This window comes from Centroberyx gerrardi, chromosome 4, assembly GCF_048128805.1.
Source record: "Centroberyx gerrardi isolate f3 chromosome 4, fCenGer3.hap1.cur.20231027, whole genome shotgun sequence".
NCBI classification, from domain to species: Eukaryota; Metazoa; Chordata; class Actinopteri; order Beryciformes; family Berycidae; genus Centroberyx; species Centroberyx gerrardi.
In genome coordinates, this window is record NC_136000.1 from 398,125 (window position 1) to 411,059 (window position 12,935).

General features: G+C 49.5%; 1 protein-coding gene across 1 annotated transcript in view; it reads left to right on the forward strand.

The window, feature by feature from the left end:
• spg11 (SPG11 vesicle trafficking associated, spatacsin) overlaps positions 1-12,935 on the forward strand; it is a 47,573-nt gene that overhangs the window by 18,665 nt on the left and 15,973 nt on the right. Inside the window, 12 exon segments of the mRNA XM_078283017.1 lie at positions 399-589; positions 1,429-1,624; positions 2,589-2,792; positions 3,086-3,192; positions 3,818-3,963; positions 5,046-5,210; positions 5,743-5,809; positions 6,026-6,188; positions 6,643-6,824; positions 8,415-8,523; positions 10,593-10,752; positions 11,622-11,855. Of these exon segments, the coding sequence (XP_078139143.1) occupies positions 399-589; positions 1,429-1,624; positions 2,589-2,792; positions 3,086-3,192; positions 3,818-3,963; positions 5,046-5,210; positions 5,743-5,809; positions 6,026-6,188; positions 6,643-6,824; positions 8,415-8,523; positions 10,593-10,752; positions 11,622-11,855 (1,924 nt within the window).

Below are 12,935 nucleotides of genomic sequence, written 5' to 3' on the forward strand. Positions count from 1 at the left end.
CTTCTGAACCTCTTCTTTACCTCCTCTGAACCTCCTGTTTACCTCTTCTGAACCTCTTCTTTACCTCCTCTGAACCTCTTCTTTACCTCTTTTGAACCTCTTCTTTACATCCTCTGAACCTCCTCTGAACCTCTTTTGAACCTCTTCTTTACATCCTCTGAACCTCCTCTGAACCTCTTCTTCACGTCCTCTTTTCCTCTTCTTTATCTCCTCTTTACCTCCTCTAAACCTCTTCTTTACCTCCTCTTCAACTCCTCTTTACCTCCTCTTCACCTCCTCTTTACCTCCTCATCACCTCGTCTTTACCTCTTCTGAACCTCTTCTTTACCTCCTCTGAACCTTTTCTTTACCTCCTCTTCACCTCCTCTGTCAGCTGGTTCACCTCTCTTCCTCCTCAGGTTTGTGCAGATGTTGCGGGCCGTCCCGGGTGGTGAGGAGGTTCCTGAGGTTCTGGAGGTTCTGGTGGGTCAGAGGAGGACAGGTCCTGAGGAGGAGCCGGACCTGTGGAGGAGCGTTAGACTGGACTGGGTGAGGAACTGGGACCAGAGCAGCCAGACTCCCATCCTGCTGTCCCGCCTCCACCACTCAGGTAAACTCATCACCAGGCTGCTCTGTTGGAGTTAGTGGTGCTAAACAGATGCATTGTGGGACACTGGATGTGGCTCCTCCTGTTGCTAGGAGACCATTGACAACCAGGCACCAGCCTCTGATAAGTGAAATGGTTTGACTTCTTTTCCCAATACCAATAAAAAAATTGATCCAGTTTTGTTTTGCTGTACTCCACCTGTTGGATTTGTTGTTGAAATAATGGAAGCCGATGCTAAACTGAACCCCGAACCTATCTGTGTAACACCTGACATCTAAAGCATGCTACTGAACTGGCCATCTGCTATTGGCTGATCTTTGGTGCCAGGTGATGATGTCACCACCTGTTGTACTCTATAGAAGGTGACATCATCACCTGGCACCAAAGATCAGCCAATAGCAGATGGATATTTCAGTAGCCTGCTGTTTACCTTTAGATGTCAGTCTTTACACAGATTTGGATTTGGGGTTCAGTTCCTCTTTAAGTCTTTGTTCCACTGGAGGCCCGAGTTAGACCAGCTGAGCATGAACTGTGCAGTGCAATATAAGGTACAGTAGGGGAGCTAATAATATTTTGACAACAATAGTGTCAGAACTTTTAAGGAAGACTTTCAACAAGTCAAGTCTCCAGTGTCCCCAGTGTAAATGACACCTATGACCATAAAGGTTCTATGTAGAACCATTGCAGCATGAGAACCTTTTTAAAAGGGTTCTTTATAGCACCAAAAAGGGTTCTGCTGTAGTGCAGGCCTAAAGAATCATTCTCTGGTACTATGTGGAACCACCTGTGTGGAGCAGAAACATTTCCTCACTGCCGTTCTCTTCATGTGTTTGTTCCGTTAGAGCTGCGCTCCTGCGATGCGGCGGTGCTGTGGCGTTACCTGACCTCGCTCCACGACCAGCGGCGGGCGGTGGACTGGATCCGGAGCAGAGACGGCTGCAGCGCCCCCCGCTGGCCGGAGTTAACGCCTGAACTGGTCAGCAGCAGCACGGCCTGCAGCAGCTTCATGAGGGAGAACATCCTGGACCTGCTGGCCAGGTAGACCGAAAGACTGACAGCTGCCAAACTGACGGATTAACAGTCTGTGAAACAGAATAATAAACGTGGACCCTCTCCACGTTTTGTGGTGTTGCAGCCTGAATTCAAATACATTTTTTTGTGTACAATCTACACAACATACAAAATGAAAACATGTTGGATGAACAATACATAATCTAATGTTTTTCATGGGTTTACACTCTTGGATGTTCCTTGTTCACAGTAAAAAAAGTGAAAATTGTTCTATTTGGTGTTTTTGCCAAATATGTATTTAGAAAAAATGTTGCCTCTGAAACGGGCCAATCAGAACACAGTGGGATTGTGATGTGGAAAACTGAATTTACTGGAGTCGACTAATTATCTTACATTTGGGGCAGGTGGAGGGGGCGGAGCCTCTAGTATTGTTTACTTGTTTACTTTGCTTCACATCTAGATCATTTGGTCTGGACTTATGGATAATTCTGACAGGTGTGAACGCACCTTGCAGACTCGGGTGCGGACCAGAAACTTCTTCGGCAAAAATGAAATGACATGAGATATGTGCGCAATGATTTTCTCATCTGTGGTGCCAGGTGATGTCACCACCTGTTGTACTGTAGAAGGTGACATCACCTGGCACCAAAGATCAGCCAATAGCAGATGGACATTGCAATAGCCACTTTTAACCATTAGATGGCAGCAAACCAACACAACTGGTCTAGGGTTTAGTTCCTCTTTAAGGAAGCAAGATGCTCTCAAGATGCCGTTTCATTGTGACTGAAATCCAAAACTGTCTCCTAAACAGCACCGATGTCATGCTACAGGATTTTGGATTTCTGGGTATTGAAGTTCAGACAGTTACCTGTCGCTGCCCCGAGCGCAGCTGTAGATCAGAGCTGCACCTGTGAGTCAGTACTGTGTAGAAACACCTTGGCTCCCAGTCTTCCTGCTCGGTTGATCCGGATGTTTCTCTGGCTTCCTGCAGGGGAGGCGTGTTTGTCCAGGAGGAGCTGTCTGACCTGGAGCGGCTGTTATGGCGGCTGGGTCAGGGCGGGGGGGTGATGGCCGCCGCCCCCCCCGCCCCCCAGCTCCGCTCCCCCCTCGGCCTCGACCTGCACGGCCTCTTCATCACCTTCTGCCTGGACCGCAGCCTGCACTACCTGCTCTACACCTACCTGGAGCACTACAGGTGTGTGTGTGTGTGTGTGTGTGTGTGTGTGTGTGTGTGAACCCTGTCCTGAGATGTCAGCTGTCATCCCAAATCAGATCTTGGTCTCATCAGAGTTTCATGATTGATAGTGTGAATCATCCTGCTGTATGTGTGTGTTTGTGTGTATGTGTGAAAGAGAGTGAGTACAAATGGCGTGTGCTGATCTGCCATGTTATTCTTTTTTTGTTTCAATTTTGCAGCTTCTAATTGATTTTGAATCATTAATTAATAACTTAATGAACTGCTAACGAGCTGCTAACGGTCTCCTCCAGACTGACGCCCAGGAACTGCCCCCTGCTGGCCAGCAGCAGTCTGTCAGAGAGCCAGCCGTGGTTTGAGATGCTGGTGAAGATCCAGGAGATCACCAGAGATCTGACAGGTACCAGGATCTGCTGGGATCTGAAGGGATCTGAAGGGATCTGCTGGGATCTGCTGGGATCTGAAGGGATCTGAAGGGATCTGCTGGGATCTGAAGGGATCTGCTGGGATCTGAAGGGATCTGCTCTCATCAGGACCTGCTGCTGTTTTTGTTTGTCCTGACAGACAGCACTGGTCCAGTTTGGAGCGATGTGTCTTCACACTGTTCTGTCATTTAAAAAAAACTCAAATGTGATCTCAGACATCACTGGTGCACTGAGTTTCACTGACATAAAATTTGCGACACAAATCCAAGCTATCTATTTACAAATGATACTGATTGGCCTAATGGGGGCGCTATAAGTAAAGGTCAAATTTTGAACAAATTTTGAACACCACTGGTCTGATTGTGATGAAACTTGGAGAGCTGATGCATTTTGGGACTGAGTTCTGGTGTTTAAAATAGTAAACTGGCCTGAGGAGGGCGCTATCAAGAATTCACATCATCATATTCTGTTTGTTCTTCTACTGTTGTCGCGATGGTGGATTAGATTAGATTAGATTATATTAAACGTTATTGATCTCTGTGGATTATGTGATACTGATTGACTCTGTCTCTCTCTATGTCTGTCTGTCTGTCTGTTCAGATCCAGTTCTGGTCTTCCAGTCCAGTCTGACCAGCTCCCAGGTTTTGTTACCAGGCGGTCAGGCTTCACTCAGTAGTCTGCTGTTAGAGGGACACAGTCTGCTGGCGCTGGCCACCATCATGTTCTGCCCCGGAGGGATCCACCAGGTAACCAGAACCTCTGACCCCACCTGAGATAGACCAGGTAACCAGAACCCCTAATCCCACCTGGGATCCACCAGGTAACCAGATCCTCTGACCCCACCTGGGATCCACCAGGTAACCAGAACCTCTGACCCCACCTGAGATAGACCAGGTAACCAGAACCCCTAATCCCACCTGGGATCCACCAGGTAACCAGAACCTCTGACCCCACCTGAGATAGACCAGGTAACCAGAACCCCTAATCCCACCTGGGATCCACCAGGTAACCAGAACCCCTAATCCCACCTGGGATCCACCAGGTAACCAGAACCTCTGACCCCACCTGAGATAGACCAGGTAACCAGAACCCCTAATCCCACCTGGGATCCACCAGGTAACCAGAACCTCTGACCCCACCTGAGATAGACCAGGTAACCAGAACCCCTAATCCCACCTGGGATCCACCAGGTAACCAGAACCTCTGACCCCACCTGAGATAGACCAGGTAACCAGAACCTCTGACCCCACCTGAGATAGACCAGGTAACCAGAACCTCTGACCCCACCTGGGGCAGACCAGGTAACCAGAACCTCTTGTCCCACCTGAGACACACCAGGTAACCAAAACCAGGTAACCAGAACCTCTGATCCCACCTAAAATAGACCAGGTAACCAGAACCCCTAATCCCACCTGGGACACACCAGGTAACCAGAACCTCTGACCCCACCTAGGATAGACCATGGGCTGGATTCACGAAACATCCTTAAGGTTACACATAGAACCTGTTTTTTTAGAATTTAGAAAAAGTAGTAGTACTAGTCCTCTTACTTGGTGTTGCAGACAATACTAAGAAACAATAACAATATGGTGACAGCACATACTGGAAAACACCCGGAAAAATGCTAACATAGAATCCAGTCTGTAATAATCTCTTTTAATAAGTGATGTTAAAGATGGTTTGATGATGGTCTAGCCTGGTCCAGCGTGGTTTAGCCTGGTCCGGCCCGGTTTGGCCTGGTCCGGCCCGGTTTGGCCTGGTTCAGCCCGGTTTGGCCTGGTTCGGCCCAGCGCAGCACTCAGACTGACCTGATGTGTCTCCTGTGCAGGTGGTGGTTCAGGGCGAGCGGTCCAGCCGGTCGGAGCGGACGGTCGACCCTCAGCTCCTGAAGATGGCGCTGGCTCCCCACCCCAAACTGAGGGCCGCCCTGTTCCCTGCCGGGCCCCGAGGACACGCCCCCCCCTCCGACGTCTCCGTCTACCACCTGCTGCAGGTACACACACCTGTCCACCTGCTGCAGGTACACACACCTGCTGCAGGTACACACACCTGTCCACCTGCTGCAGGTACACACACCTGTCCACCTGCTGCAGGTACACACACCTGCTGCAGGTACACACACCTGTCCACCTGCTGCAGGTACACACACCTGCTGCAGGTACACACACCTGTCCACCTGCTGCAGGTACACACACCTGTCCACCTGCTGCAGGTACACACACCTGTCCACACTGCTTTTAATCAGGATGAACTTATTGGAGCGATCAGCTGGTGTTCAGACTCTAGCAGAGGTCTGTCTGTGCAGTTGTGACAGATTCCAGTTAGTATCCAGTTAGAGTTTATTCTGCTGTCAAGCTGCTTCTCCTCTCCTGTGAAGTTTGATTTAATGAGACTCGTCCTGTCTGGTTTGTGCTGAGCAGAATCATTTATTTCTCTATTGTTTTCATCTCAAACATCCGTTCGTTAGGGCAGACTGAGTCTTTGTTGCAGTAAAGTTGAATGCAGAAGTGATTTTTTCTTTCCAGTCGCTCCATCCTCTGGACCCGTCCCGGCTGTTTGGCTGGCAGGCGGCGAACACCCTGAACTCCACCGGTAAGCTCCGCCTCCCGGCCGCCGCTGTCATCACACCTCACTGCTGTTCAGGTAGTAGTGTTATTGTCCTGGTCAAGTGTAGAACTGTGCTGATGTGAAGCAGAGCGACGCCGGACAAGAACATGGAGCTCAATCGACGTTCCCTGGATAAATAAAGATTAAAATAAAAGTAAATTTAAAAAATCAGGCCGGGTGAACCTGTGCGTTAATCCACAGAATCGTCGGAGCTGCCTCACTTCTCCAGCCCTCAGCTGGTCAGCAGGTTCGCTCTGCTGGAGAACCTGGACTTCCTGTACTACCTGCGTCACGGCCGGCCGGCCTTCGCCTTCGCAACCTTCCTCCTGCAGCAGCTGAGCGGCTGCAGCGACGTCCGGCCGCTGTGAGTACCACAGAGCCTGTGTGTGTGTGTGTGTGTGTGTGTGTCTGTGTGTGTCTGTGTGTGTCTGTGTGTCTGTGTGTGTGTGTGTGTGTGTGTGGGAGGGGGAGGGGGGAGGTGGGGGAACTAGGAACTGGAAGTCAATATCTGCAGAGAAGCAGGAATCACCCAGAGTGAGGAACAGTGATATAGCGGTGAATAAACAGCAGCGTGAACTTTGACCTCCAGTAGGCGAACAGCCAGCAATAGAAACAAAAATCCATTTTATTTACAGAAAAGCATCAATTTATACTTTTATTCCTGTAGAGACCAAAACCTTCATTTAACTTTAACTGCTTGCTATGAGATGAACTGTCAATTTATGTTTTGTTACAGCACCTTTAATGACACTCTAACGGTCAGTCTGTCGTTTTGTGTGTGTGTGTGTGTGTGTGTGTGTGTGTGTGTGAGTGTGCAGGCTGCAGCAGGCCTACAGACAGGTGTACAGACTGGCCCTGCAGTGTTTTAACGAGCCGTCTGTAGCGGCGGCGGCCGTCTGTTTCTCTGAGCTGCTGGGAGTCGACAGTCTGATGCTGAGAGTCGACATCAGAGCCATGAACACACTGCTGCTGCACTGCAACACACACCCTGCTGCACTGGGTACACACACACACACACACACACACACACACACACTGCTGCTGCACTGCAACACACACCCTGCTGCACTGGGTACACACACACACACACACTGCTGCTGCACTGCAACACACACCCTGCTGCACTGGGTACACACACACACACACACACACACACTGCTGCTGCACTGCAACACACACCCTGCTGCACTGGGTACACACACACACACACACACACACACTGCTGCTGCACTGCAACACACACCCTGCTGCACTGGGTACACACACACACACACACACACACACACACACTGCTGCTGCACTGCAACACACACCCTGCTGCACTGGGTACACACACACACACACACACACACACACACACACACACACTGCTGCTGCACTGCAACACACACCCTGCTGCACTGGGTACACACACACACACACACACACACACACACACACACACACTGCTGCTGCACTGCAACACACACCCTGCTGCACTGCAACACACACCCTGCTGCACTGCAACACACACCCTGCTGCACTGGGTACACACACACACACACACACACACACACACACACACACTGCTGCTGCACTGCAACACACACCCTGCTGCACTGGGTACACACACACACACACACTGCTGCTGCACTACAACACACACCCTGCTGCACTGGGTACACACACACACACACACACACACACACACACACACTGCTGCTGCACTGCAACACACACCCTGCTGCACTGGGTACACACACACACACACACACACACACACACACACTGCTGCTGCACTGCAACACACACCCTGCTGCACTGGGTACACACACACACACACACACACACACACACACACTGCTGCTGCACTGCAACACACACCCTGCTGCACTGCAACACACACCCTGCTGCACTGGGTACACACACACACACACACACACTGCTGCTGCACTGCAACACACACCCTGCTGCACTGGGTACACACACACACACACACACACACACACACTGCTGCTGCACTGCAACACACACCCTGCTGCACTGGGTACACACACACACACACACACACACACTGCTGCTGCACTGCAACACACACCCTGCTGCACTGGGTACACACACACACACACACTGCTACACTGGGTACACACATACACACACACACACATACACACTGCTGCACTGGGTACACACACACACACACACACACACACACACACACTGCTGCTGCACTGCAACACACACCCTGCTGCACTGCAACACACACCCTGCTGCACTGGGTACACACACACACACACACACACTGCTGCTGCACTGCAACACACACCCTGCTGCACTGGGTACACACACACACACACACACACACACACACTGCTGCTGCACTGCAACACACACCCTGCTGCACTGGGCACACACACACACACACACACACACACTGCTGCTGCACTGCAACACACACCCTGCTGCACTGGGTACACACACACACACACACTGCTACACTGGGTACACACATACACACACACACACATACACACTGCTGCACTGGGTACACACACACACACACACACACACACACTCATCCACTTCTTCATCTCTCTCTGTCTCCTCTCAGTGTCTAAAGGCGTGAGGCTAGCGGAGGCGGAGCCTGGAGCAGCGGAGGAGCTGATTGGCTGCCTGGAGGCGGCGGTGACGGCCAGCCTGGAGCAGAGGGGCATCAGCAGGTCAGCCCCGCCCCCCTACAGTGACATCATCATGACAGACACTGACATTTTATTTTACATTTACATTGAAAGCCTCAGTTCGCTCTCTTAGGCTACGTTCAGACTGCAGGCAGAAGTGCTGATGTGTGACTCAGATCTGTTTTATTCATAACAGTGTGAACTGTTGGCCACTTTCATATGCGGTCCTACATCAGATACAGGTCTGATTTTTTGCAATGCGACCTCAGTCTGAACAGTCATATCAGAATTCATGTGACTTTTACGTCACTCTAGATCGACAGTCGTCACAATTCTGCGCTGGCGGGAGTCGCTCGGTGAAAACAAACATGGAAGACAGCTGCGATGGAGGGAGTCCGTGGAGGGACAGGGAGGTGTTAGACCTCAGAAGTATTTGGGGTGAAATTTTGGATGAAATCTGTTTCAGTTTCAGTGAAGCCATTCACGTCACGATCCCTCCACTCCTGGCTCCGACTCCGCATCCACACACACCTCCGTACATTAGGGGCGTCACGGTTTCGATTCTAAATCGAAAATCGATCGAAATGAGCGTTCGATTTCAACCTTCGAAATCACAAGCAGGTTCGTGATTCTTCCAGTATTTTTTTCTCTCCACCCTGCCTACTTGCATGAGTCTGAAGAAAAGAAAAAACAACAACATTTCAATGAGGACACAGCGTAGCTGCTAGAGAGCGCCCGTTCTATATTTCACTATAGCGCCCAAGAGCGCCCGTCATTTTTAAATCGTTTAAAATGTACCAAAAACTGAAAATCAAGTTATCAGCTTATACTTCAAGTTGTCATCGATGAACCGGAACCAGAAAATACTGAATATCTGGTGACACTGAGACGTTTGATTTAGGGTTTAGTCGTCTCCAGCAGTTAGATCTAAAAATGTCTTCGCCGGCTAAGCGTCACGCTTTTAAAACCTTCTGGAAGCTGTCAGGTTGCTGTGAGACAGAACCTGACCCGCCGTGTGTAGTGGAAAGTTACGAAGACGTTGTGAGTCGAAGTCTTTTGATGGAAATCGCTTGTTCTCGCTCGATAAAACAAGACACAAGGTCACCTTCACTAACCAGCGGGACCCGCCTGCTCTCGCCGCCGGAGACGGACGCTGTTTTCCGGGAGGCGGAGCGCCGAAGAGTCGGTAGGAGGACCGGCCGGGTCGCAGAGACTTTTATTCATATAACGTTCAGTTTGGCGACTGTTACTGTCTGATCTTATTACTGTGGGCTGAAGCGCTGGAGGTTTTGTATGGATTCTGAAAGCTTATCGTTAGCCAAGATAGGAAGGATCTGTTCTGTTGTCATGCTGTGAATGTTGACACTTCAGTGAGGACACGCCCTGAACCGCCTTGCCATGTGTTTGGTACCAAATTAAAGGGAAAGTTGTGTTTTTTAAATGGAAAAAATTTGAAAAAATTTGACCATATGGCCTTAGTGTGGTACATTCCAAAAAAATAAAAATAAAACCAATGATCTGTTGATCTTTACAAATCAAGACTCGATAGTCTAACAATGGCATAGCCGTCAGTGCTGAAAAAAAAAAGTTTAAATCGAATCAAATCGTGACCTTAAAATCAAAAGTCAAATTGAATCGTGGATTTGGAGAATCGTGACACCCCTCCGTACAGAAGTAGCAGCCATTGCTCCACAAAAAGCCATAATTAAAAATTTGGCTCTCTTTCTCCTCATCCTCGTCCTCGTCATCATCGCTGGCTTCCGCTGCACATCCACTTAGAAATGAAACTTCAGACTTCAGTGGCCGCCATGTTTACTTCCGTACGACAGCGTGCTGCGTGATGTCTCTGTTATTGTTGTGGGTCAGTTCAGGACCGGGACCGGTTCACACTGGAATCTGATATTGGCCACATTTAAAAAATAATGTGAACAGCCAAACAAAAAAATCGGATCTGAGCAATAAATCTGAATTGAGCACTAAGACTTGCAGTGTGAACGAAGCCTTAGAGGGAAACAGCAGGACAGTCTGAAGGAATTCATATAGTCTTTTACACTGTGTGTGTGCGTGTGTGTGCGTGTGTGTGCGTGTGTGTGTGTGTGTGTGTGTGTCAGGTCGTCCTATGAGGCGGCTCAGGAGTGGGCGTTGCCGGTCCAGTTCTGTCAGCTGCACAGCCTGCAGCTCAGCCCGGTTTGCCCCGCCCACTGCGCTGCTGACGGACACTTCATCCACTTCCTGTTGTTCGTCCAGCTGCACGGCTTCCCGCCCCCGCAGGTACAGACACGACCACAACACCGGGGTACTGATGAACTTTAATAATCAACATTAAGGAGAAATCCAAGCTGAAGCTCTTTAAATGTTAAATCACCTGTTGTTCTTTTCATCTCTGGCTCCATCCAGTAGTTTGTTGTGTTTTTCTTCTTGATGGATAACCGGCCAATCGTAGACGAGGTGACGTCACCTCCAGATGTTTCCAGCAGCTACAATGGAGTTTGATATGAGAAAATGTTTCAGCATGTAAAACATCAGCGGTAAACGTCAGGTTTTGGTGTCAGTCCCTCAGAATCAAAGAGCGAGGGCTTCTTTCTAGAGCCGCCATTTTGCACCGAGAGACGTTCAACAATCATACAGGGAGAAATCCATCGTAGAAGAGGAGAGAGACCAGTTTCTCCACCACAGGAGCAGGAGAGAGACCAGAATGCACTGCAGGAGCAGGAGAGAGACCAGAATGCACTGCAGCAGCAGGAGAGAGACCAGAATGCACTGCAGGAGCAGGAGAGAGACCAGAATGCACTGCAGCAGCAGGAGAGAGACCAGAATGCACTGCAGCAGAGAGACAGGCTGGAGTTTGAGGAAGAGGAGACGCTCACTTTTTATAGACTGGAAAAAATGGGGCATTAAAAAAAACAACTGCTAATTACAACTCTCTCTCTCTCTCTCTCTCTCTCTCTCTCTCTCTCTGTCTGTTTCTCTCTCTCTCTCTCTCTCTCTCTCTCTCTCTCTCTCTCTCTCTCTCTCTTCTCTCTCTCTCTCTCTCTCTCTCTCTCTCTCTCTCCACTCCTTCCTCAGCTGAAGGCAGCAACCTCTCACTCCTCTCTAACTGCTTTCTCACCATATTTGGTTCTCCTCCCTGTCTTCCCCAGGTGAGGTCACTGGCAGGTGGGTTTGGCCCCGCCCTCCAGGCCCACCTGAGCCTGGCGTTCCAGGACCTGCAGAGCGGCGGTGGGCGGAGCCATGCGGGCGGGGAGGAGCGCCCCGGGGAGCTGTTCCGGGTCCTGCTGCGGAGCCAGGAGGAGGCGGAGCCGAGCGGCTTCCTGCTGCAGGAGGCGCTGCTGCAGCGCTGCCCGACACTCGCCGTGCTGGCCGCCTGCCACCAGGTACACACTGAGACTAGGCTTAGTCTGGGCTTAGTCTGGGCTTAGTTTAGTCTAGTTTACTTTAGTTTACTGTGCTGGCCGCCTGCCACCAGGTACACACTGAGACTAGGCTTAGTCTGGGCTTAGTCTGGGCTTAGTTTAGTTTAGTCTAGTCTAGGGTTAATTAAGTCTAGTCTAGGGTTAGTTTGGTTTAGTTTAGTTGTCAATATAACAGTGAAAAGTCAAATCAAATGAGTATTAATAACTCACTACTACAACTTAACTAACATTACTAACATATAGTTAACAAAGCTGTGCTAATGTTACATCCTCAACTAAAGATTAAGCTACGATGTAGTCCAGCAATCAAAATGCAAAACCTAATCCAGACCTCAGACCTCATGTAAAGAGACACGACTCGCCTCATCAGGTCTTCTGCTACCAAACACTCTGAACCGTAGAGCAGGACGTCCCAAACTCTTTCAGCTTGGGACCCAAAAGAGAAATTTGGTGTTTCCCGGGACCCAAACTCACAAAAATACACGAGTTGCCATGACATCTCAATTAGTAAACTATCAATAAATCCAAAGAACGCAAAGAACCATGAATTGAACTGTATGGAAATGTATTTATTTAATTAATTACAAATTCACGTTCACAGTAACATGTCCTTTTTTCAAATTTTATTATTTTTATTTTCACATTTCACCCTCTCCTTCCTATTGCCCACCTCTCCCCCATTGTGCACACACACACACACACACACACACACACACACACACACAGTTACTGTAACTGTAACTTAAGTCTCTTAAGTTGTCTTCTTTGTGTTGGAGAAACTGTGTTGCCTCGCCCTGATGCTGAGGAGCTTTGTTTGAAGGTTTCTGTTTCATTTGTTCATTTTAAAACTCATTACTCAGCACTTCTCCCACACAAAACACGCTTTGGTGAAACCAACCGGAATATATTCTTTGTATTTGTACGCTTCGACATAGTGGCACCTGGCGGCGACGGGTGAACCCTTGCCGGGTGCGAGGATGCGACGACAGGGCAGGTCGGCCCGCTGTGATTGGGCAAAATAAATTCACGTTACAGACTTGT